Source organism: Pongo pygmaeus, chromosome 1 (assembly GCF_028885625.2).
Source record: "Pongo pygmaeus isolate AG05252 chromosome 1, NHGRI_mPonPyg2-v2.0_pri, whole genome shotgun sequence".
Classification (NCBI taxonomy): domain Eukaryota; kingdom Metazoa; phylum Chordata; class Mammalia; order Primates; family Hominidae; genus Pongo; species Pongo pygmaeus.
Window position 1 is genome coordinate 194655598 of NC_072373.2, and position 27668 is coordinate 194683265.

General features: G+C 39.3%; 1 protein-coding gene across 5 annotated transcripts in view; it reads right to left on the reverse strand.

The window, feature by feature from the left end:
- Positions 1-6372: 6372 nt before the first annotated feature.
- Positions 6373-27668, reverse strand: part of AGO3 (argonaute RISC catalytic component 3) — a 139386-nt gene continuing 118090 nt past the window's right edge. For all 5 annotated transcript variants that reach the window (XM_054496081.2, XM_054496090.2, XM_054496110.2 and 2 more), the window contains 2 exons: positions 23245-23444; positions 6373-22753 (listed from right to left, as the gene is read on the reverse strand). In XM_054496081.2, the coding sequence (XP_054352056.1) occupies positions 22645-22753; positions 23245-23444 (309 nt within the window). In that variant the 3' untranslated portion in view covers positions 6373-22644. The remainder of the gene's footprint in view (positions 22754-23244; positions 23445-27668) is intronic.

The following is a 27668-nucleotide window of genomic DNA, read 5'->3' on the forward strand; positions in this document are numbered from 1 at the left end:
CTCAGGTCACTGCAACCCCTGCCTTTGCCTTCAAGCGATTCTCCTGCCTCAGCCTCCCGAGTAGCTCGGATTACAGGCGCCTGCCACCACATGCAGCTAATTTTTTGTATTTTTAGTAGAGACAAGGTTTCACCACATTGGCCAGGCTGGTCTTGAACTCCTGACCTCAGGTGATCCACCCGCCTTGGCCTCCCAAAGTGCTGGGATTATAGGCGTGAGCCATTGTGCTAGCCTGTTATTTATTTATTTATTTATTTTGAGATGAAGTTTCACTGTTGTTGCCCAGGCTGGAGTGCAATGGCACGACCTCGGCTCACTGCAACCTCCGCTTCCTGGGTTCAAATGATTCTCCTGCCTCAGCCTCCCGAGTAGCTGGGATTACAGGTAACTGCCACCACACCCAGCTAATTTTTGTATATTTAGTAGAGACAGGGTTTCACCATGTTGACCAGGCTGGTCTTGAACTTCTGACCTCAGGTGATCCACCCACCTTGGCGTCCCAGTGTTGGGATTACAGGCATGAGCCACCGTGCCCAGCCCTGGCCTGTTGTTATTTTTAAGACAGAGTCTCACTATGTCGTTGCCCAGGCTGCAGTACAGTGGTGTGATCTTGGCTCACTGCAACCTCTGCCTCCAGGGCTCAAACAATTCTCCTGCCTCAGCCTCCCTAGTAGCTGAGATTACAGGTGTGCACCACCACGCCCGGCTAATTTTTTTGTATTTTTAGTAGAGACAGGTTTCACCATGTTGGCCAGGCTGGTCTCAAACTCCTGGCCTTAAGTGATCTACCCGCCTCGGCCTCCCAAAGTGCTGGGATTATGAGCCACCATGCCCGACCTGAGGTTTGTTATTAAATCAAACGCCACCCTTCTCTCTGGAAATTGCCATTTTAGAAATGTGAGAACTGTCATTGTGAAAATGTTTTTCAAGCAACAACAATATAATGTCACATTAGAAGGATTCTGTCTTAAATTGGGACTGGCTTGGCTATTATAGTCAAGTAACCCTCTTTCAAGGTCTGGTAGAAGATTTGAAGGTTTTATGTGAGTGTTTGCCAAGGGAGTTGAGTTTAATTATTATTATTTTTAATATTTTTATTAAAATATTATTAATATTTTTATTAAAATATTATTAATATTTTTAGCAGGAGGTGACTGGGAATAGCTGACCTCTCTCACAGACATTTTTTGTTGTTCATTACTCCAGAGGAAACTGCTTGACTTTGACCCTTTTTCCAGCTTGCTTTTCTGCTGGTCCTGTACTTGTCTCAGGCCAAAGAAATTCGTGCTGAGATTGTCAAGGCTGAGATTTGGGTGAGGCTAACTCGTTTTGCATAGCATACTAGTCAGAGAAATAACGGCCCACTTCAACTACACGGCTGCAGATGATTTGCTCTGGAGGTTAAAACAATGATTCCTACCACCCCATCTGCCCTTCTTATCTTCAAAACCCACTCTTTTTCTATAAGAAAGAAAAGTCTTCAGGGTAAAATAAATGGCAAGTAACTTTGCTGCATTCAGTAAAGTGATATACTTTTGTGCAGATTTTCAAATTAATATCTAAAGAATCTTAACAGTAATAATTTTATGAATGGTCTCGATAGCACCTATGAATATGTATTTTTAAATACTATTCAAAGGGATACCACAGATGGCAAACTTTCATAGTCTAAAATCTTTATACAAGCACAAATATAAATTGGAAAAAATTAAGATTAAACTTACAAAACAAAATATAAAAAGATGGTTAATCTTTTTTTTTTTTTTTTTTTTTTTTTTTTTAACAGAGTTTCGCTGTGTCGCCGAGGCTGGACTGCAGTCGTGCGATCTTGGCTCACTGCAACCTCTGCCTTCTCGAGACCGCCTCAGGCAACATGGTGAAACCCTGTCTCTACAAAAACTACAAAAAGCAATTCTCCTGCCTGGGCCTCCTGAGTAGCTGGGACTACAGGTGTGCACCACCATGCTTGGCTAATTTTTTTTCTTTTTTTCTTTTTTTTTTTTTGAGACGGAGTCTCGCTCTGTCGCCCAGGCTGGAGTACAGTGGTGGGATCTCGGCTCACTGCAAGCTCCGCCTCCCAGGTTCACGCCATTCTCCTGCCTCAGCCTCCTGAGTAGCTGGGACTACAGGCGCCTGCTACCACACCCGGCTAATTTTTTTGTATTTTCAGTAGAAACGGGGTTTCACCGTGTTAGCCAGGATGATCTCGATCTCCTGACCTCGTGATCCGCCTGCTTCGGCCTCCCAAAGTGCTGGGATTTCAGGCGTGAGCCACTGCGCCCGGCCATTTTTGTATTTTTAGTAGAGACAGGGTTTCACCATGTTGTCCAGGTTGGTCTCGAACTCCTGACCTCAGGTGATCCACCTGCCTTGGCCTCCCAAGTGCTGGGATTACAGGTGTGAGCCACGACGCCTGGCCAGTTAATCTTAATTTTACATGTGTATAAAATACATGTGAAAACCATCTGAATGCTGGTGCTGACTGAAATCCTGTCTGGTGCAGCATCAGACCATTCCTATGTTCTGTTTATTTTTGCTTTGGAATACAATATGCAAATTATATTTAGCAACATAGTTACAGTAAAGGAAGAGTAATGTTATACATTTAATAGTTTCAAGTGCTTTTGTTTTGTTTTTGACACTGGGTCTCACTCTGTCACCCAGGCTTAAGTGTAGCGGCACATGCAGCCTCCATGTCCTGGGCTCAAGTGATCCTCCCACCTCAGTCTCCCATGTAGCTGGTTCTACAGAAGCATGTCGCCATGCCTGGCTAATTTTTGTAGTTTTTGTAGAGATGGGGTTTCACCATGTTGCCTGGGGTGGTCTCAAACTCCTGGGCTCAAACAATCCACCCACCTTGGCCTCCCAAAGTGCTGGGATTGCAGGCATGAGCCACCTTGCCCAGCCTCAGGTACTTTTGAATTGGCCTATTTTTAAAATCATTTAGCAAAGCCTATTAAAATTTTGTTTCAGTTGAGAACTGAACATATTGGACTTTATGATACTAAGCCACTAAGGTATCTGTTTTGTTTATAATTATAAATTTTGAACCCCCGTGTTATTCTTAAGAAAAAAAGTCTTTTTGAGACTGGGTCTCACTCTGTCACCAGGCTGGAGTGTAGTGGCACAATCTCGGCTCACTGCAACCTCCATGCACTGCAACCTCCGCCTCCCAAGCTCAAGTGATCCTCTCACCTCAGCCTCTTGAGTAGCTGGGATTATAGGTTCACTATCATGCCCAGCTAATTTTTTGTATTTTTTGTAGAGATGGGATTTCACCATGTTGCCCAGGCTGGTCTCAAACTCCTGAGTTCAATCAATCCACCTGCCTCGACCTCCCAAAGTGCTGGGATTACAGGTGTGAGCCACTGCACCCAGCCCAAGAAAGATATTTTAATAGGGAAAAGTACAAGAAAAGTACTGCTTTATAAAGGCATTGTAGCTGGGCGCAGTGGCTCACGCCTGTAATCCCAGCACTTTGGGAGGCTGAGGCAAGCGGATCACTTGAGGTCACGAGTTCAAGACCAGTCTAGCCAACATGGCAAAACCCCATCTCTACTAAAAATACAAAAATTAGCTGGGCGTGGTGGCACACGCCTGTAGTCCCAGCTACTTGGGAGGCTGGGGCATGAGAATTGCTTGAATCCAGGAGGTGGAGGTTGCAGTGAGCCAAGATCATGCCACTGCACTCCAGCCTGGGCAACAGAGCAAATCCCTGTCTCAAAGAAAAGAAAAAAAAAAAAAGGCATCATAAAGATCTTCATAGACTGTAGAAACTGTGGAAGCAACAGAAATGACAGATGACATTTGTGGAAGCAACAGAAATGACAGGAAAACAGTCATCTTTCTTCTATAGATAAAACTAAAGATTTCAGTTCCCTTCATAACATTTAGTCAAATATTGTGAAAACGTACACATCGTTTCCTGGCATTGACACATCAACCTAATTAATTTCCTGAAAACATAAGCAAGGTATGCAAGTATCAGCAGCTGAGATAAATCGGTCAAATAACCAAATTAAACATGAAAACTACATTCAGATGTATGCCCCTCACTGGCCAGGCACAGTGGCTCATGCTTGTAATCCCAGCACTTTGGAAGCCAAGGTAGGTGGATCACCTGAGGTCAGGAGTTTGAGACCAACCCAGCCAACATGGTAAAACCCCGTCTCTACTAAAAATACAAAAAATTAGCTGGGCGTGGTGGTGGGTGCCTGTAATCCAGCTACTCTGGAGGCTGAGGCAAGAGAGTCGCTTGACTCCAGGAGGTAGAGGTTGTGGTGAGCAGAGATCATGCCACTGCACTCCAGCCTGGGCAACAGAGTGAGACTGTCTCAAAACAACAACAAACACTTAGAATTTTACCTTAGACTGCCACCTCATTTCTGATGCTTAAGTGTGGTGTTCTGAGCACCCTTGCTCTGAAGAAAGTCTCAAGCAGTTGAGCTCTAATGTAACTGGTGATTTGTTTGGTTCTAGCATATCTTACTGTTTTTTGTTTAGGAGACAGGGTCTCGCTCTTTTGTCCAGGCTGGAGTACAGTGGTATGATCGCAACTCGCTGTGGCTTCGAACTCTTGGCCTCAAGCAAGCCTCCTGCCTCAGCTTCCCAAGTAGCTGGGATTACAGGGGGATGCCACCACACTTGGTTCTTATTTTTAAAGAGAAGATAAAATCTGGGCCAGGTGCAGTGTCTCATGCTTGTAATCCAAGCACTTTGGGAGGCTGAGGTGGGAGGATTGCTTGAGGCCGGGAGTTTCAGGCCAGCCTGGTCAACATAGTGAGACTCCATCTCTACAAAAATTTAAAAAACTATCCGAATGTGGTGGTGTACACCCGTTGTCTTAGCTACTTGGGAGGCTGAGGCAGGAAGATCCTTGAGCCCAGGAGGTGAGCTGTGATCCTGCCACTGCATTTCCACCTGGGCGACAGAGTGAGACCCTGTCTCTCTTAAAAAATTTTAAACAATTGGCCTGGCATGGTGGCTCACGCCTGTAATCCCAGCACTTTGGGAGTCCAAGGTGGGCGGATAACAAGGTCAGGAGTTCAAGACCAGCCTGACCAACATGGTGAAATCCCGTCTCTACAAAAAATACAAAAAATTAGCCAGGCGTGGTGGCATGCGCCTGTAATCCCAGCTCCTCAGGAGGCTGAGGCAGGAGAATCGCTTGAACCCGGGAGGTGGAGGTAGCAGTGAGCCGATATCGCGCCACTGCACTCCAACCTGAGTGAAAGAGCGAGACTCCATCTCAAAAAAAAAAAAAAAAGAAAAGAAAAAAAATTTAAACAATTAAAAATTATTTGCAGACTGAAACTGGCCTGCCAACTTGCGACTTCTGGTATTAGTCTAACAACTTTAATTATAAAATGAAGAGCTATACCTGAAATTATGCAGTTAAAGAGGGTTGAGAGCTGATTTCCAAAATCTTAGTCCAGTGTTTTCTTGCATCGCATACCGGGGCTGTTTATCTACTTTTGGGCCTGTAAAGATTCCCCCAGTTCATTTTGGTTCCTTTTTTCCCTACACATTCTTAATTCTTTCACCTCCTGGCAAAGTTTGGAAGCCTAGTGTCGTCTCCCCATTTTCACTCCACTCACTGTCTTTTATTTAAGAAGGTGAAAAATGGGTGGGGTAGGGGGGAGGTAGGCAGTCTTTGAAAAACCTGAGCTCCAGCCACATGCCCAGCACTGGAAACATTCTATGTATTGTCTCATTGAATGCTCCAACAGTTCTATTTTCTCCTTTCACACTGGAGGAAACTGAGATTTAGAAGCATCAAGGAACTTGCTCAGAGTGTCACATAATCAAGGTTTGAACCCAGGACTTCATGACTAAAGCTTAAGTGCCTTCCACTGTATCACATGGGTCTCGTTCCCTAGTCTGAAGAGCTGTAATGATGACCACACAAGAGAAAGTTTAAGAGCAAAGCTTTTCTTTTTATTGCAGTTATTAGTGAAAGTTATACTTCAAACTGAAGCTAAGCAACACTAAAACCATTAATATTTTTAAAATCAAGGATTAAAAACAAATACAACATAGAACTCTCCAGTAGGCAGAATGGCAGAAAAAAGAGTAGTGGTTCTGTCACGGAACATTTCGTGACAGTTTGGCTCAGAAAGAATCATGACAATTTCTGTTGTTGTTGTTTGCCTCCCAACAGGAAACAATGACACTTTCTTTAACACAAAATATTATATGAGCTGTTTAAAAACCAGCTTCTTCAAGCTTCTCAGTCTCACTCATAACTTGTTCGTAGTATAATAATTTCTGTGGGGAAGATAGTTTAACTGAAGTATAATATTTTTTGTGGGGAAGATAGTTTAACTGAAAAAGAAAATATATTACCAAATTTTAAATACTGAAAACAAGTACTTTTGTTCAAAAACTTTATTTGCCTTCTGCTCATTATAATTACATATAATCTTCAAGGGGTTTAAATGACAACCAAATCCAAGGCCTGGCCCCCAAGAACACAGTGATAGGATTCAGCATTTGGTGTTTCTAATTATACAATGACTACATATATATCATAGACTTGCTCTCATCCATTCTCCACCATAAAGTTCCAATTTCCTCTTAATAAAATATTGCAGTCAAGTTTAGTCTCATTCAAAATCTTATCTGGTCCTATAGCATATTACAGACTTAGACTCACTCTTTTGTTTTAATTGATGTTACTGTGTAGCCGAAGATTTTAAAAAAAGATTTATAGATATACACTTGAAATTCTGCAGTCTTGAAATACTACAATAAATTGTTCTTACTTATGAAAAGCCAACAACAACAAAAAAGGCCAGGCCAGGCATAAGACAGAGGGGAAGGGAAGATGAGGAGGGAGGTTTGAGAGTCCCATCATTTTGCCTTGCTGAAACTGGGTTTCAGTAGAAATATTTGGCAAGAATAGTGTGGAAAAGGAGGATGGAGAAAGAGGTTACTCTGATTTTATGTAATAATTCAGTTTCAAAACATACTGATATCAACCTCCAAAAATAGTAGTTCACATCTGCAATACAAATAGGCACACACGGTAAAGATGGTTAAAAAGTAGAATTTAAAAGGCTATTTGTCCATCTTCAGGACATTTTGCAGGCGGCCCCACCCTCCCCACATGTCCTATATTTACATTTTACTCTTCAGAAAAGCCCCTTTTAAAAGAATGCTATTTCTTCCTCCATTACTTAGGGTTTTTTTTGTTTGTTTGTTTGTTTTAGCAGCAATTATCTAGTGGGAGCAGTTAGCTACACTTTAGGGGTGTATGTTTGTATGTGCATTGTGTATAACAGAAATGTTCTCTAGAGTGAGCAGTCAGATTACACTGGAATGGTCATATTACAATTTAGTCCCCCAAACACTAAAGAAACACATTATTTTTTTCTATATAAACTTAATATGCAGTTATAAACATAAAATATTGATATAGACACACATACACACACCACTGCTTCCCACAGCCTATGAATGCATCCACGTACTAGTCCACAAGAATGATCTTTATTCACAAGATATAGTAATACTTTTATGGGTCCATAACTGAAAAGAGACATTAAAGCTACACATTACAGCAAAAATAGTTTAAAATTATTCCTGATATATCAGTGTTAGCTATCTCACTGCACAAGGTGGATTTTTTGTTCATTTTTCATTTTTCAAACATGAATCTCCCCAACTTTTCATCTTCAGTACTTGAAATTCTCATTGAAAGTAATGCAGATGCCACCTTTGTTAGCAATGAGTTGGAAAAGCCCAACTGCCTGCAACAAGGGGAGGTCGGCATCTGTGGAGATAAAAGTAAATGTTGAATGCGTCCATACCCTGTGTACCTAAAATGCATCCTTTTTTCTTTTTTTTAAAAAAAATCTTGTCTGTTGCAACAAAGAATTGTTTACACTCCCTGCAGTGGTATGCCCTTTGTAATTTCCTAGGAACAGAATCTCTTCCCCCCATGGAAATGCATAAGCCTGCTGAAATGTAAGGACCTGCCACGATCCATAAAGGTAACTGCATCAGACACCTGATATGACCTGCAGGTGCCTAGAATTGAATTCACACGAAGCAAAAACTTTCACTATATTTTAACCTTTACAGGTACATGATGATTGGAATTTTTAAAGTAAAGCAAAGTTAAATTCTGCAAAGCCATGAGTTAAATAAGCCCACTTTCTTTCTTAAAATCTAACCCTCTTCTTCAAAGAAAGGTACCAAAAATCGGCCAAGAAACGGGAATAACCATCTAGTTGTACAACAGCCTCTGATGCTAACATGTAGCAAAAGTGCCTGAAGGCAAAGGCGAAGTTAATTTCTAAGTATTTGTATTTTATTATTATTTTTTATTGAGACAGAGCTTCACTTTGTTGCCCAGGCTGGAGTGCAGTGGCACAATCTTGGCTCACTGCAACCTCTGCCACCTGGGTCCACGCAATTATCCCACCTTAGCCTCCGTAGTAGCTGGGATTACAGGCATCCTCCATCGCGCCCAGCTAATTTTTGTATTTTTGGTAGAGACGGGGTTTTGCCATGTTGGCCAGGCTGGTCTCGAACTCCTGACCTCAAGTGATCCACCTACCTCGGCCTCCCAAAGTGCTGGGATTACAGGCATGAACCACCGCACCCAGCCAATTTCTAAGTATTTGATGGTTTTCACCACATTAATCTAACTCAAAACTGCAGCTGCCATAGCACCACTAAAATCATTTGGTTTTTGAAAAGTTATGCTTTTGCCAAGGATTATTATAAAGAAAAATTCAGCCTGTGTGCTGGATATCTTGCAGGGAAGAAACAACAGGATATGTTTGTAAGTGAACACTACACCATGATAAGGCATATGTTTCTCTTATTCCTGTTTCATAAAATGATCTATGACAAAAGACATTTTCACAGAGGCAAACTGGAAAGGAATCCTTCACACAACACTCTTCTATTATCTTGAAAGTCTGAATAGCTTTTCCTTTGGAGAACTCAAATGCTTCAGCAAACATTATCTTATTCTTACAACAATTTAGTGATCATGCGTATAATCCCAGCACTTTGGGTGGCTGAGGCAGGAGGACTGCTTGAGCTCAGGAGTTAGAGATCAGCCTGGGCAACATGTGAGACCCCATCTCTGCAATAAAATAAAATAATTAGCCAGGTGTGGTGGCATGTACCTCTAGTCCCAGCTACTTGGGAGGCTGAAGCAGGAGGATAGTTTGGGCGCCGGAGGTGGAGGCTGTAGTGAGCTATGATCACACCACTGTAGCTCAGCCTGGGCAACAGAGTGAGACCCTGACTCAAAACAAAAGAACCCCAACAATTTAGTGAGGTAGGTGAGGACAGATATTACCACTCTTATTTACAAGGGGAAACTAGGCACACAGAGATTAAAAGAATTGCCTAAGGACATGGAGCAAATCAGTGGGAGACCTATTACTAAATTCCAAGTCTCTGGCTCATATTCTAGAGCCCTTTCTACTCTCAAAGGCAATAAATTTTCAATAGGCTTTTTCCAGTTGTGACCTTTCAAAAGTTCCTCCATTAAAGAACACCTTAAGCCTTCTCTCTTACAGCCCACGCTTGACTAGGAACTGGGATGAGTTTCAAACTATTTTTCCATAATATTTTGCACATATCAAGAAGGCAGATGTGAGACATAAGCTGTATATAAAGTCAGAATAAATACATAAATTAAGAGAAATGAACAGGTTAAGTATTAATTCATTCAATATAATTTTTTACATATTTTAGAAGCCATGTATCAGAATAAAAGTCATAACATTTTAGTTTAAATCAGAGTCCAATTTATCAAAACCATAAGCTATATTAATTTTATTTAAGAATATGAGGATCTCGGTTGGCAGAAGGTTAGAATATTACTTTCAAGAATAATTCTTATTTATTTATTTATTTTAAAGATTGGGGTCTTGCTGTATTGCCCAGAATTGCTTTAAACTCCTGGGCTCAATTATCCTCCTGCCTCATCCTCCTGAGAAGTTCGGACTACAGGTGCAAACCACCACATCTGGCTAATATCAAGAATAATTTTATCACTTTGCCATAATACATCATATTCCTGATATATATTCTGTTCACATTAGCATTCTATAGCTAGCAAAAAATTCCATGGCTAGAGATAATACTTGAAATATTAATACTTTCAATCTCAATTCTCACTTAACTGAGTTACAATTTCTCTTCATATATGTTAAAGTTACATTGTAATAATCATCATTCTATCTATCTTTGTTTTATTCCTCCCCTCTTTTATTTTTAACAGTGTGTGTGTGTGTTTGTGTGTGAGTGTGTGTGATGGGGAGAAAAGAACAATTGTGTGATTCACAAATGGCATAAAACACTGATTGTATTACAAATAAGAATGGTGGCACTCTAGTAAATAAGATAATGGAATGTCAAAGGAAACAAACTTTAGAATACAAACATGGAAAACGTGCTAAAATATTAATCAAGCTATAGCTTGTGGCATGTGATTCTTCTTTCCCAAGTATTTTGAGAGTGCCATTTACCCCCAGTAGAATTCTATATAAACTGCCTCTAAGTCCTTTTCCTATTCCTTCTTTTTTTTTTTTTTTTGAGATGGAGTCTTGCTCTGTTGCCCAGGCTGGAGTGCAATGGTCGGATCTCAGCTCACTGCAACCTCCGCCTCCTGGGTTCCAGACTACCTTGTCTGGAAAGGCCCTGCTTGGTGTTTTCTATTTAAAGGGGAAAACCAAACACGTTATGTTGATAGCAATGCCTGGCTCTATTAAGGATAAATACTTCATTTAATTTCCTTATTGTAATTCAGACTAGCAGGATTCTCCTGCCTCAGCCTCAGGTGCCCGCCACCACGCCCAGCTAATTTTGTATTTTTAGTAGAGACAGGGTTTCACCATATTGCCCAGGCTGGTCTCAAACTCCTGACCTTGTGATCCGCCTGCCTCGGCCTCCCAAAGTGCTGGGATTACAGGCATGAGCCACTGCGCCCGGCCTATTCTTTCTTTTTTAAAGAGGGAACGGGGTTAGACCCTGGGCTAAAAAATTAGAAAGCTCCTGGAAAACCTTAATTGCAATTAATTACTATAGAAGTTCAAGTCTGTTGCTAGCAAAACCAAAGCTTCCTTTTGTTAAACTCCCTGGGATCAAACTGTACCCATAAACTGGGTTGGACTGTCTATGCCAAAATTCTTTCTTCATTACAAACTAACCAGTGTTTTTACCAAATCCCACACCAAAACCATTTTCTTTACAGGAAAGACTACCTTGTCTGGAAAGGCCCTGCTTGGTATTTTCTATTTAAAGGGGAAAACCAAAGACATTATGTTGATAGCAATGCCTGGCTCTATTTAAGGGTAAATACTTCATTTAATTTCTTTACTGTAATTCAGAAGCAACTTCCAAGACTTCTCTAAGTTACTGAGAATAGGTGTGCCTTTGGTTCTGGGACAACATTATCATATAAATTTAGATTACAGAGACGCTCGTCTCAGGTCTCTTCTGTAGGTTCAAATAGCAATAGCTGCTCTTGTACTCTGCAAATATTAAACAATTGTAAGGTTTCTGCCCAAGGATCCCAGCAAGGAAGCCTTATCCTAAATTCCCCCTCACTATATATTCTCACAATCCTACTAGTCTATTTCTTTACAAAGACCTCCAGTTTCTACAGATTCTGACAATAAAGAGTCACGTATGCAACATTTTTGCAGTCTTTCCTTCTTTGGTTCTAAAAAGACTATTAAAGGACTAACTTAAGAGATTTTTGTTTTCCCAACCAAAAATGAAATAAAGATGACATAAAGCCATGAAATAAAGATGAAAGTTTTGTCTTTTATTTTTAAAATTATTATTATTTTTTGAGACGTAGTTTCACTCTTGTCGCCCAGGCTGGAGTGCAGTGGCACGATCTTGGCTCACTGCAACCTCCACCTACCGGGTTCAAATGATTCTCTTGCCTCAGCCTCCCGAGTAGCTGGGATTACAGGCGCCCACCACCATGCCTGGCTAATTTTTGTATTTTTAGTAGAGACATGTTTTGCCATGTTGTCCAGGCTGGTCTTGAATTGCTGACCTCAGGTAATCAGCCTGCCTCGGCCTCCCAAAGTGCTGGGATTACAGGTGTGAGCCACCATGCCCGGCCAAGATGAAAGTTTTAGGCACTAAATATCAGAGTAATCTCCCTCTCTAGTCTCTGGTGTTGCCTCTTCAATATCAAACATAAAATTATAGATAGCATACCGCCAATTTTTGGAAAGAATAAAATTTAAAAAGCAAGGCTCTAATGACCAACACTTCCATCTGTTTTCTACGCATAACACTGTTTATGGCAATTCTTTTTTGGGATGATCTATTACTTACTGCACAACGATTTTTTTTTTTTTTTTTTTTGAGACAGAGTCTCACTCTGTTGCCCAGGCTGGAGTGCAGTGGCACAATCTTGGCTCACTGCATCCTCCGCCACCACACCCGGCTAATTTTTGTATTTTTAGAAGAGACGGGGTTTTGCCATGTTGGCCAGGCTGGTCTTGAACTCCTGACCTCAGGTGATCCGCTCACCTCAGCCACCCAAAGTGTTGGGATTATAGGCGTGAGCCACTGCACCTGGCCACAAAGCTTTCTTTCTAAAGAGGTGAACTAAACATGAACAAGCCATCAAGTACTTCACTGTGGTCAAGCTGTACTGATGTCAGGTAGCAGGATTTGTGGAGCCAACCAGTTAAAACAGCAAAATAAGCTCTATATGCTAGGTTTCTATGAACTTTCAGAAGGAAAAAGAAAACACAGGACCAGAGGCACCTTTTTTTTTTTTTTTTGAGATGGAGTCTTCCTCTGTTGCCAGGCTGGAGTGCAGTGGTGCAATCTTGGCTCACTGCAACCTCCGCCTCCCAGGTTCAAGTGATTCTCCTGCCTCAGCCTCCCAAGTAGCTGGGACTACAGGCGTGTGCCACCACGCCCAGCTAATTTTTGTATTTTTAGTAGAGATGGGGTTTCAGCACGTTGGCCAGGATGGTCTCCATCTCTTGACCTCGTGATCCACCCACCTTGGCCTCCCAAAGTGCAGGGATTACAGGCGTGAGCCACCGTGCCCGGCCCAGAGGCAACTTCTAAAATGTTGGTCTTCAGGAACTACATGTCTGCTGAACTTGGACATCTTGAAATGTAATGAATACAACTATTAAAGTTATAAGCGCAATAAATATCCTTAAAAGGGGACATACACTCACAGCAAAAATATTTTGCTTTTTTTTTTGAGATGGAGTCTTGCTCTGTCACCCAGGCTGGAGTGCAGTGGTGTGATCTTGGCTCACTGCAACCTCTGCCTCCTGGGTTCAAGCCATTCTCCTGCCTCAGCCTCCCCAATAGCTGGGATTACAGGTGTGTATCGTCAAGCCCAGCTAATTTTTGTATTTTTAGTAGAGACGGGGTTTCACCATATTGGGCAGGCTGGTCTCCAACTCCTGACCTCGTGTTCCACCCGCCTCAGCCTCCCACCCAAAGTGCTGGGATTACAGGTGTGAGCCACCACGCCCAGCCACATTAATTTGCTTTTAATTAGTAGTAACAAATTCTTATAATCAGAGTACAAATCTGTACTATCTGTATACAATTGGTACTTGATGTGTGGGGGGGTGGAAGAAGTATCTCAGAATAGTATACCACAGGGCAAACTAATGTAACTGGCAAAAATGCAAAAAGAAATGAAATGGCTAATCTCTACAAGAAATCACATGCTGATCTATTTTAAACTGTAAAACTTTACATCATATAAAAATAAAATTTTCCCATTTATAATTACCTGACACTTTCCCATTTTCTTGCCTTTCAGTGGAATACACTACAGTAAAATGTCATACATTGAAATCCAATAATTTAGAATTGAAAACCCAGAGGATGCAATACAGTTTATCTATTATCCACTTATAGAAAAGAAATTTCTTAACAAGCAAATTCATGATGTAAAAATACAATGCAAGTATTTTACCTGCTTAAGGGAATATACTTCTTTCATGTACTTTTATTTATTTTTATTTTTATTTTCTGAGATGGAGTTTCACTCTTGTTGCCCAGGCTGGAGTGCAATGGCGCGATCTTGGCTCACTGCAACCTCCGCCTGCCGAGTTCAAGTGATTCTCCTGCCTCAGCCTCTCGAGTAGCTGGGATTACAGGCATGTGCCACCATGCCCAGCTAATTTTTGTATGTTTAGTAGAGACGGGTTTTCGCCATGTTGGCCAGGCTGGTCTCGAACCCCTGACCTCAGGTGGTCTGCCTGCCTCAGCCTCCCAAAGTGCTGGGATTTCCACTGCACCCAGCCCATGTACTTTTATTTTAAAAGTTAACATACCAATATCCATAATCTTGATCTTGGCCAGATGCAGTGGCTCATGGCTGTAATCCCAGCACTTTGGGAGGCTGATGTGGGAGGAGCACTTGAGCTTAGGAGTTCAAGACCAGCCTGGGCAATATAGTGACCCCACCTCTAAAGAAAAAAACCATTAGCTGGGCATAGTGGCGCATGCGAGAAGCCCCAGCTACTTCAGAGGCTGAGGTGGGAGGATAGCCTGAGCCCAGGAGTTTGAAGTTATAGTGAACTATGATTGTGCCACAAATCAAAACAAATAATTTTGACCTATTCACTAGGAAACTGGACTGTCCATATATAATTGAACTTAATATTCTATAATCATTCTTTTTACTGCCTTCCAATTTATTCACATTCATAAATTATTACTATTTAAATTTTTAATTAGCTGAAGTACTCTATTAATCAGTCTTTATACCTGGCTCTCCCTAGCCACTTAAACTCTGATTTCTTCGTTGACACTCAGGGATTCCATCAACTTTAGAAGTATGCTAGGGAAAAGATCAGGGGAGCAAATCTTCCATATAACAAATTATGGGGGAAAAGTTTCATTTCAAAGTCAATTATCAATGAATTTGGAATCATTTGCTATTTGTTTTCCAGGCCTACAAAAATGTTATCTTAATCCTAATGCAGAAAAATGTGACCATTTAAGCAGTTTCAATGTACTTAAAGTTAAAAAAAAAAGGCATGTAACAATTATTTATTTGACAGGTTTCCCCAAAACTGCAATCAGGTAAAATAAATCCAATCTGTTATGTTACTTTGCTACTAAAGGGAAAAAAAGGATCAAACTTACAGGAAAGCCCCACCTCCCCTCCACATGTAGAAATCTGTCTAAAGACTGTCTTTAATGCCCACTATATAAACAACATTAAATATTCTAAGTTACAAAATAGTGTTAATGGTTTATTGGTAAAAATCCAAACTCTAGAGTTTATGGAATTCGTAGTTTGGTTGGTATATTAACACTCCATCTTAATCTTTGCTGCTATTACAAAGAATGAGGAAAGCTAGAAATATCTATAAAAATAAAATACCTTGAAACCAACAAGCAAAATATAAAAGTTGCACACAAGTTGCCAATAAATATAAACATCACAATAGAAAAATTAATTTTAACAAAAATAAACTCATAATTGCTATTAAGACATTATAAAAACAAAAAAGTTTAATGTGCATGTATATTTGCAAACAGACACAGTACACTCCAAACAATATAATTTTACTATCATTATTATATAATGCAGCATACAAGGTTACTGAGGTGTGGTATTTTTTGTTGTTGTTGTTGTTTGCTTTTAGTCTTCTTTTCTGGAAGAATGCTCACCAAATTCACAGGAAAGAAGTGCCTAGGTGATCATTTACTGCTATTTACTGCTTCCTGGTATGGAGCAAAATTGCCCTCTGGTAGGTAACTACATTTCTAATTAGTACGAAAGGTCCTGCTATTTTCCTTTCTTTTGCTTATTTCCCCTTAAGCACAATTTTGCATATCCTACTTCTATTTAACTGATCATACCCTTTTAAATGTCTTGTCATCATTTTTCATAGTTCCTGTATCCTAGAAAAAATGAAAAATCATATAAAATATTCCTTGGTGTCTAGAAAAGAAAATTTCTCTAACAATAGAGATCATCATTTTGCTTTCTCACTTAAGCTGATCTGAATGATGATTTGGTACTGCCTTTATGAGCAGTCCTCCTTAATAATGACTAATTAGGCCGGGTATGGTGGTGCATGCCTGTAATCCCAGCTACTTGGGAGGCTGAGGCACGAGAATCACTTGAACCCGGGAGGCGGAGTTTGCAGTAAGTTGAGATCACGCCACTGCACTCCGGCCTAGGTGACAGAGCAAGACTTTTTCTCAAAAAAAAAAAAAAAAAAAAAGATTAATTAGAAAATGTTGCCTATAATTCCAGGCAAGTTACATTTCCCTTTGGACACTGGTACTATACCCATAATCTTGTTAAAAAGTTAAGTAGGTTTGCTGTTTTATGTGCATTATGGATTTCCTCCAACACAGTTGAAAATTGAAAGAGGTAATTCTACTAAATATTTTGTTTTCAAATTTACAAAATAAATTTGGTGAGCATTTACCTAGACACTTTACTGCATAAAAGCTTTCCTTGGTTCCCTTGGACGAGATTCAGGACAACAACTAACATTATTTTTATGAAACTGTCACACTCTTGGAGTTCTAAAATAATTTATCTTTAAAATTCTTAGCTTCGTGCTACTTGAAAAATAAAAATCTACAGCACCATCTTCTGAAAAGGCACTTTCTAAGAACCGCCTTGCTTTAAAAAATGATTAAAAAATTTAACTCAAGAGTCTATGCCCTGACAAACATCTTTGCTTTACTGAGACCCTAACATAGATACATTAGATTTTGGTTACCTTAGAAATTAGTCTAAAAAAGGAAGGGACCCCAATGGCTGGATAGGTGATTTGATAGGATTCTAATTTTGTCACACCATTTATCTGATACTTCAACAGGGTTTCTCACTGGTAAATCTCAACCCTCTATATTGAATTTACCATCCTTCTGTCTTTAATTCAAATTAAAATCTTTAACTTCCGTATTTTAAGAACAAAAGATTCTTGAGATTTAATCAATGATGTAAACATCTGGAGTACTAGTTTTGATGGGTAAAGTAATATAAATTTCAATGAGTAGTAGGTAATATTAGCACAAGCCTTGACCATTGTATCTTGGTTTAAAAAATTATGTTGACTGACATGGAAAATTATAAACTTAAATGTACCATTTTAAAAGTAGGAAAAAAGTCAAAATAATTTTTCCCTGTGTGTGTGTGTATGAGATTATATATATACACACTCATACCTATACACACACACACACACACTCCCCCTCCCTGCTTCCTGGGACTCAGCTTGGCTTTCACTAATCACAGTATCATTTCTAACATTGCAACTGATGAAGAACGTTCTTAGTATAAACAGGACTTTTTTAAAAAGATTTTTTGGAGAAAATTCTCACTTTCTGATTTCTGTACTGACTGACTTACCTATTCTTGGCTTATTTTTTGACTCCTATAGAATCACAAAAGTGCTTCTCTATGATCAAATATGAGGACTGAAATAGGAAAACAAAGGTTCTAAATTAGGGTTATACTGCTACACAGGAAGGCGTTACTTGATGTCAAACCTCCCAACAATTCTTACTGAAGCTTTAAGACATTTATGAATTCTCAAAAAGAATGAAAATAATGAATACTTCATATGGATAAAGCCAAAATAAAGATGCCAGACTAATGATATTTTTGCAGCTTGACTGACTAATAAAAGGTAATTTAAGTAGCAAGTTACTGTTAAGGGCAACCTGCCTGTTCAACAGAAGAACATCTAAGAGGATAAGCTAAGCAAACATTTAACTCAGGTTTAATGATACTGAATGAAAATTTTGCAGAGTTGTCAGTTAAACTTCTTGGTAAAAATATTAAAATCAAGTTTGAAATAGGAAGACTGCAACATATTCTAGCTGTATCCAAGTCGTTTGCTTCTTGAATTTCATAAAAATCACTGCCCTTGGCAAATTCATGTAGGTCTCTAAACAGATCCATCAAGTTCCTTGAGTCACAAACGGTCTCTAATTCCTGGTCTGCAATCCATCTAAATACTTCGGATCCATCACTGGCATGCTTAGTGCTCACCCTTTCCTTGAACACAGAGATCCGCTGCTAGTCACTCCTGCTGAAGGGCAAGTCAGCTTTTATTTCCCTAGACATGCCTTAAGTCTTTCATGACTTTGTCTGTCAGAAGGCCTATCCTCCTAAAATCCATTAGAGAATACACAAGTAAACACTAGGCAGTGGTGGGCTGTGGAGAAGCTAGCTTGGAAACTGGTCTAGATCTTTAGAAGGCTGAGAATCCCTGTGCTGGAAAGCAGAGATGCCTCTATCAAGTGCCTTCTGAAACACTCAGTAATTCCTACTAGAATCCCTGCTAGACTCTCTTCTAGGAATAGAAATATATTAATAGGTTATAAACAGGGATTTCCCTTAGAATAATAGTTTTTCCAAGAAACTTGTTAGAAGATCACTATTAAGAAAAAGAAAGGGAATCTAATATTTCTGTTGAAATGTGCCAAAAAACCAGTACTGAAGAGGCTGAGGTACCCTTTTTCAAACTGTAAAAGTCAAAATCTACATTTCTAAAACAAAGAATATCCTGATATTAAATTGAAACTAAAATGGCAGCACCCTTTGTTACTTTGATATTCCGTGTCCTTACTCTTAGGAAAAAAAAGGGTCTAACACTAGCCTTGAATCCTGCTTATCTCCTTATTGTTTAGTGCAGTAACTGTCAGAATCTACTCAAATAAATATAGCAGCTACAATATTGTAAGTGTATGGTCCTCCATGCCAGTAACCTGATACTGTAATATAATACATGTATCAGCACTTTATGTAGACACATTAACCATCAAGAATATACATTAAACTCCCAACTCTTCTTCATATGAAAATCAATTATCTAGTTGCCAGACTGATATTTTACAGTCAGTCTTGTAGGATACATCATAGAAAAAAGAAGACCAAAATTTAGCATTCATGATATAGTTAGTGAGCAAGGGCAGGAGCAGAAGGGTCACTGTGAATTTCATGTTTAACTTAAAAAAAAAAAACTTTTTTAAAATAAAAAAGATTAGAAATTCTACACCAGAAGTGCAACAATAAATAGGACAAATTTCAAGAAGCATGTCACTTAGCCTTTTATCTTAAAATTCTAAGCACAAATTTTCTTGTAATTAAGAACCAATGGTAATTAATATACCAATTTGTTAGCAAAATAGAAATATAGTATACATATTCTTTCAAGTTAATCAACTTTAAACTAGCAATGCTGACTAGTGTAAGAGCACTCTAAAAAAGAAATCACTCAAAAGGTAAAGCTTTATAATTTAGAAAAAATATTTTTCCTCTTAAAAAAGTCCTTCCAAATAGATTTAAATTAAGGGCTCCACTTCAGCATATATGAGTGACTGAAAATTAGGTGAGAGAGTACATAGAGAAAGGGTATCTACAGTCATTCCCTAAAGTTTCCCACATGAATCTGTGCAGCTCCCATGAGGAAGATGTTTTACTCACACTCATCAAGCACAGATGAATTAAATTTTTATCATCTTGTGTATACTATTTTCTTCTCTTGCCCATGATCCTGACTATATTCAGTAAAATTTCAGTGTAAAAAAATCCATCTTTATAGGAAAATTTTCTGGAGGAGATGGGAGAAGGCTGGGAGAAAAAATGTATATACGATACAAATATTACCTTTTGTAAAGTTCTCTGCAACAGTGTTGTAAATTGCATTTCAGACACTTCAAAATAATAAACATACAAAATACAGTACTTTCTTAGTTTTCTGGCAGAGGGACAAAAGATTTCATGCCTGTCGGAGGACATGGGCTCAGATTTTAGGCTCAAAATACAGTGAATTGGCAATAATAGTGGATTACAGGTAAGAGAGAAACTAAAGATCTAAATCCATTAGGTTTCACGTGCAGATGGAATTCTGAAAGGCTAACAACAATGCCCACTGGAAACAATCTGTAGTATCTATACTCTGAACCAGTGCAAAAAAAAAAAAAAAAAAATCAAAATGCAATTTTCATGAGTTACAAAGTGCAAAGCTCCCCTGAATCCAATGTTACTGATAAACTCGGTTTTGATAGCTTTATAGTACTTTTTAATACCTTAAAGTGTAATCAATAAAAGTTTTGTAAAACAATTTCCTACATTTCAGTGATTTAACTGATTTAAAATGATCAAAGTCCTAACTTCCTTTGTTACTATCACCTTAATTTTAAAAGGAAAGTTACACTGGTGATACATTAGCAAAAGTTTTAAAATATCATCTTGCATTTTCCTGATTCATTTTAGTAAATGAAAATGGGCATCTAGCCAATATGATTCTTCAATAAACATAATCTATTTGCAAATAATTTAAATATGTTAAGCTATTCATGATTATTTCTTATATCAAAGTTCAACTTTATTTCTAATATTCAAGTTGGACTCATTGAGGCAATTTCACTTCATTTTCATTATGATTTTTTTTTCTTTTGAGACGGAGTTTTGCTTTTGTTGCCCAGGCTGGAGTGCAATGGTGCAATCTTGGCTCACTGCAACTTCTGCCTCCTGGTTTCAAGCAATCCTGCCTCAGCCTCCCGAGTAGCTGGGATTAGAGGTGCCTGCTACCACGCCCAGCTAATTTTTGTATTTTTAGTAGAGATGGGGTTTCACCACGTTGGCCAGGCTAGTCTCAAACTCCTGAGCTCAGGTGATACACCTGTCTCGGCCTCCCAAAGTGCTAGGATTACAGGCATGAGCCACCGTGTCCAGCCTTTTATCACGATGAATTTTAAAAGATAGGCTTTAAAACTGAAAATTGCAAAACTTTCCTTCTGAAATTAAGGCTGTATTCTTTGCCCTTTTAAATTGTGGAGGTGCCTGTTCCTCCTACTATCCATGGTAAAGATGCAAACAGACACAACTTTCCTTTAAAACTGCTTATTGCACTAAAAGATAGCAAAAACAAGTTGTCAGTTCTTAAAATAAACATGATTATATTTCTATAAAAGATGCTGCCAATACAATTCTATAATTATTAAAGCACTATTCTAATAAATATAAAAGAAAAGGAAGCTATACTTCCAAACACATACATATGTGTTTATATACACACACATACATATATATGTAAAAAATATATGAAAATCACATTAAGGTATGAGAGGCAGCAAGTAAACTATCAAAAAACAAAACAAAAAAATCCCTCAACAAACCCTTCTCTCTCTCTACTCAATTTCAGAGGTCTCAACCCTACAGAGTTCTAATCTTTTAAAATATTTACCCTTTATAAAACCTTTAAAGAATTTCCATGTATAACTCATAGAAACAGAAGGCTTCAGAAAACACATCAATTATCAGAGAGAAAGAGTTACAACTTCTGACAGGTTTTATATTTATAGCAGCTTTAACAAACTCACTAAAGAAAAAGAATAGTAGGCCGGGTGCGGTGGCTCACACCTGTAATCCCAGCACTTTGGGAGGTTGAGGCGGGTGGATCACAAGGTCAAGAGATCGAGACCATCCTGGCCAACACGGTGAAACCCTGTCTCTACTAAAAATACAAAAATTAGCTGGGTGTGGTGGCACATGCCTGTAGTCCCAGCTACTCGGGAGGCTGAGGCAGGAGAATTGTTTAAAATCGAGAGGCGGAAGTTGCAGTGAGCCAAGATCTCGCCACTCCACTCCAGCCTGGTGACAGAGCGAGACTCTGTCTCATAAAAAAAAAAAGAAAAAGAAAAAAGAAAAAGAATAGTTCAGGTTGCTACTGCTTATATACAAATTGCACAAATGGTAAATGTATGTTCTGAGTAGGAGGGGAGAGACACACTCTCACAGAAAGTCATTTTATGTATATATATGTGTGTGTTATGTGTCTGTGTATGTATGTATACATATATATATAAAATTTTGTTTCTTAAGACAGCAATATCAAGAGTTGAGAACTCAGAATTGTGTATGAGATAGGAGTCAGGAGTAGGGTATGCAAAATAAAAGTAGAAATCTAGTTTGCCATATTTTATATTCAAACGAACCAGATACGTCAACATTTGAATGTCACTGGTAGGATTAGGAAAAAAATGTAGGTGATGAAGGCAAGGGAAATAGAGAAATAAAGGCGGTAGTGGGGGTTGAATAAAAGGGAAAGAAAGTTCCCCAATGGAATGAACTCTAAAATATATAACAGACACATATATATCTATTATCAATCCAGATCTAGATATATATGCATATGAAGTATGGATGTATATATTTTAAAAATACACAGACACCTTTTACAAGAATATATGAATGCACATTAATTTTTTGCACACATAATTTTGAAAAATCACTTTGATTATTTATGAAGGTGTGTATTTTTTAAACCATCATTTACTTTTTCTTTACTTTTTTTTGCAAAGATAGTTGTGCTGCCAAGCAACTTGAGGTAAAGGCATTAAAAGGGTTAGACTACAAGAAATGAAAACAAAACAATTGCGATACTTCCTATAGGAGACCGCACAAAAAGCAGTTGGCTGGTTTCATATTGCATAATGATGCTGTGTTCCTTGATGAAGTAAACAATCTTCCTTGTATTAACATAAGGATCAGACCTTGGCCCCCACACAGTGTTGGTTTCTGTATGGCTGGAGGTGTCCTTACTCAATTGACTCCACTGGAAACATACGTTGTATGTCAATTCATCTTTCAGTACTTCCTCTCAGAGAATATACTTGGACTATTTAAGCAAAGTACATTGTACGTAAGGTATCTTGGTGAATTTGTACAGCCTTGGCAAGAGCTTGTGGATCTCGCCCATTGCTTTGTCCTGAAACGTGACTTCCTTCAGCACTGTAAGAGAAGTGGCAATGAACACAAAAACAAACTTTCTATTCTGATGTAATAATTCCAAAAAATACTATTTGTTGTAGAAAATTTCAAAATTATTAACAAATAAGAGACTGGTGTAACAATCTATGTGTCCATTACTCAGCTTCAATCACTGTTAACTCAAGGCCAATTTTGTTTTACTTCTCTCACCTCCCCAGAATTAATTAGAAGCAAATCCAGATATCATATCATTTTGTCTATCTGTCTGAATGTATCACTTTATTACCAATAATCTCTCCTTTGAATTAATGTGGTAAAACAACTAAGTTACTATATGATTCTATGACTAATGAGCCTAGACAATATATTTCAATAGGAAACCTTGGGCAGTCAGTTCTGTCATCACTTTTCATATGGATCACTGACTCCGCTAATAGCTTGTGGAACTTGAAAATCCTACCATGCAGACAATATTTGGATTTGGGTGAGAACCTGTTATGCTTTTATATTACCTGTCATGTTCTTTGTCCACAAGATGATATCTGGCTCTAAATGCTACCAGGTGAGCATAATACGCTGGTGCAGGTATAGAAACAGATCGTGTACAGCGTACGTAAGTGTGGCAGAGCTGGTAAGTTAGCAGCTGAAGTTCATCTGCAGTGAAGCAGTTATCATCCCATAAAACATGATAGTGTGAAGGACGACTGGTACCCTATAGAGAAGGCAATGACATACACTGTTGAATTCTGAACTCTTTTTGTTTTGTTTTGTTTTGTTTTTTGAGACAGTCTTGCTCTGTCGCCCAGGCTGAAGTGCAATGGCGTGATCTCAGATCACTGCAACCTCCACCTCCCGGGCTCAAATGATTCTCATGCCTCAGCCTCCCCAGTAGCTGGGATTACAGGCATGTGCGATCACGCCCAGCTAATTTTTTGTATCTTTAGTAGGGACAGGGTTTTGCCATGTTGGTCAGGCTGGTCTCAAACTCCTGACCTCAAATGATCTGCCTGCCTCAGCCTCCCAAAGTGCTGGAATTACAGGCATGCGCTACTGTGCTGAGCCCAATTTAATAAATATTTAATATCAAGTCACATAAAAAACAGGTTTGGCACTTTGGGAGGTCAAGGTGGGAGGGTAGCTTGAGGCCAGGAGTTCAAGACCAGCCTGCACAAGACAGTAAGACTCCATCTCCACAAAAGGTAAAAAAAAAATTAGCCAGATGTGGTGGCATGCACCTGTAGTCCCAGCTACTTGGGAGGCTGAGGCAGGAAGATCACTTGAGCCGAGGAGGTCAAGTCTGCAGTGAGCTATGATCCCATCATCGCACTCCAGCCTGGGTGACATAGTGAAACTTTGTCTCAATCAATAAATAAATAAATAAAATGAAATAAAATAAAATAAAATAGAAAAGTAAAGCTGGGAAGATGTATAAAGAACAGTTTTTAGTCTCTGTGAAATATTCTTGGTTATTTGCTGACTACAGCAGAAGTTTCAAACTGATATCCTAAAGGAAATCTGTTCAGGCTGGGCATGGTGGCTTATGCCTATAATCTCAGCACTTTGGGGAGGCTGAGCTGGGAGGACAGCTCAAGGCCAGGAGTTTGTGACTAGCCTAGGCAACGTAGGAAGACCTCATCTCTACAAAAAAATTTAAAAATTTAGCCAGGTGTGGGCCAGACGTGGTGGAGATCAAGACCCCGTCTCTATTAAAAACACAAAAATTAGCTAGGTGTGGTGATGGGTGCCTGTAAGCCCAGCTACTCAGGAGGCTGAGGCAGGACAATCGCTTGAACCAGGGAGTTGGAGGTTGCAGTGAGCCGAGATCGTACCACTGCACTTCAACCTGGTGACAGAGCGAGACCCTGTCTCAAAAAAAAAAAAAAAAAAAAAAAAAAAAAAAATTAGCCAGGTGTGGTGGTGTGGACCTGTAGTCCCAGCTAGTTGAGAGGCGGAGGCAGGAAGATTGCTTGAGCTCAGGAAGTCAAGGCTGCAGTGAGCGGTGATTGTGCCACTGCACTCCAGCCTGGGCAACACAGCAAGACCCTGTGTCAAATAAATAATAAAACAAAAATAGGCTGGGCGTGGTGGCTCACGCCTGTAATCCCAGCACTTTAGGAGGACAAGGTAGGTGGATCATTTGAGGTTAAGAGTTCGAGACCAGCCTGCCCAACATGGCAAAACCCCCTCTCTACTACAAATACAAAAAAATGAGCCAGGTGTAGTGGCATGTGCCTGTAGTCCAGCTACTTGGGAGGGTGAGGCAGGAGAATCGCTTTAACCTGGGAGGTGGAGGTTGCAGTGAGCCATGACTGCACCAGTGCATTCCAGCCTGGGTGACAGAGCGAGAGTCTGTCTCAAAAAATAAATAAATAAATAAAAATAAAAATTTTAAAAGTTAAAAAAAAAAGGAAAACTGTTCTCTAAGGTTTCTGGTTAAATATATTGGAGAAATATTCCTATCCTGAAGATTCATAATGGTCATTTGCATATCAATGGTCTTCAAAAGTTCCATAATAAAAAAAATCTGTTTAACAGCATTTCTAAAACTTAACTTGAAGAGAAAATCTTTCTCCTCTGTGATTTTAAAAATACAGTCATCTGGATGCAATGTGGTATTTATTAAATACGGGAGGAAACACTAGGTTAAAATATATAATCCAGTCATATAGGATTTATTTATTTAGAGATAGGGTCTGCAGTCTCCACCTCCCAGGCTCAGGTGATCCTCCCCTCAGCCTCCGGAGTAGCTGGGACTACAGGCACCCACCACACAACCAGCTAATTCTTTAATTTTTTTATAGAGATGAGGTTTTGCCATGTTGCCCAGACTGGTCTCCAACTGCTGGGCTGAAGCAATCCACCCGCCTCGGCCTCCCAAAGTGCTGAGATTACAGGCCTGAGCCTGATATATATAGGTTTTAATCCCTAGAAGATACTATTAACTTTTTTTGGCTTTTGTTATTTTTCATGGACACATAAGGATTACACATATTTATGAGGTACAGTGTAATATTTTGATACACATATATAATGTATAATGATCAAATCAGGGTAATTAGGATATCTATACCTCAAACATTATGCCAGGAAAATTCCAAACCCACTCTCCTGGTTATTTGAAAATATACAATAAGTTGGTAATTATAGCCATCCTATAGTGCTATAGAATATCAGAACTTATTCCTCCTATCTAGTTGTAATTTTGTATCTGTTAACCAGTCTTTGGTAATCCCCCTCCCTTTCCTGCCTCTAGTAACTACTATTTTACTCTCTACTTCTATGACATCAACTTTTATAGCTTCCACCAGTGAGATCATGCAGTATTTATCTCTCTGTGGTTGGTTTATTTCACGTAACATAATGTCCTCCAGGCTCATCTATGTTGCCACAAATGACAGAATTTCATTCTTTTTTGTGGCTAAATGGTATTCCATTGTGTATAAATACCATATTTTCTTTATCCATTCATCTGTTGAGGGACACTTAGGTTGATTCCATATCTTGCCTATTGTAATAGTACTGCAATAAACATGGGGATGCAGATATCTTCTTGACACACTGTTTCCTTTCCTTTGCATATATACTCAGTAGTGGGATGGCTGGATCATATGGTAGTTTTAATTTCAGTTTTATGAAGAACTTTCATACTGATTTTTCTAATGGCTGTACTAATTTACATTGCCACCAATAGTGCATATGGTTCCCCTTTTTCTGCATTCTTTGTCTTTTTGATGATGACTATATTAATTTGAGTGAGATGATATCTCATTGTGATTTTAATTGGCATTCCCCTGGTGATTATTGATGTTGAGCATTTTTTCATATACCTGTTGGTCATCTCAATTACTCTCTTGAGACATTTGCCTATTTTAAAATCAAAATTTTTTTTTTTTTGCTGTTGAGTTGTTTGAGTTCTTTGGATATCCTGGATATTAATACCTTGTTTTTTTGAGACAGAATCTTGTTCTGTTGCCCAGGCTCATTGCAGCCTTGCCCTTCTGGGCTCCAGTGATCCTCCCACCTCTGCCTCCTGAGTAGCTGGGACCACAGGTGCATGCCAGCACGTCCAGCTAATTTTTTTATTTTTTGTAGAGATGAGGTCTCACTATGTTGCCCAGGCTTGTCTTGAACTTGTGGGCTCAAGCAGTCCTCCTGCCTCAGCCTCCTGAGAAGCTGGGATTACAGGCATGTACCATGTGCCCAGCTGTTTCTATGTTTTTGATATAAATGTTTATTGCCATAAACTTCCCTCTGAATTCTGTTTTTGCTCTATCCCACAGGGTTCAGAATGTTGTATTTCTATTTTCATTTGTTCCAAGAAATTTAAAAAATTTCTTCTTAATTTCTTCATTGACCCACTGGTTGTTCAGGAGCATACTGTTTAATTTCCATGTAAAAGATATTTGAGGCCGGGCATGGTGACTCATGACTGTAATCCTAGTACTTTGGGAGGCCGAGGCGGGCGGATCACTTGAGGTCAGGAGTTCGAGACCAGCCTGGCCAACGTTAAATAAAAAAAATAATTGAGGCTGGGTGAAGTGGCTCACATCTGTAATCCCAGCACTTTGGGAGGCCAAGGTAGGTGGATTGCTTAAACTCAGCCTGGATAACATAGTGAAAAACCTTGTCTCTACAAAAAATGTCAAAATTAGCCACACATGGTGGCATGTGCCTATGGCCCTAGCTACTCAGGAGGCTGATGTGGAAGGATCACTTGAGCTTAGGAGGCGAAGGTTCCAGTGAGCCATGATCTCACCAGAGTGAGACCCTGTCTCAAAAAAGAAAAAAAAAAAAAGAAAGAAAGAAATCATATCAAGTATCATTTTTTTTTTTTTTGAGATAGAATCCCACTCAGTCACCCAGGCTGGAGTGTGCAATGGTGTGATCTCGGCTCTGCAATCTCTGCCTCCTGGGTTCAAGCGATTCTCCTACCTCA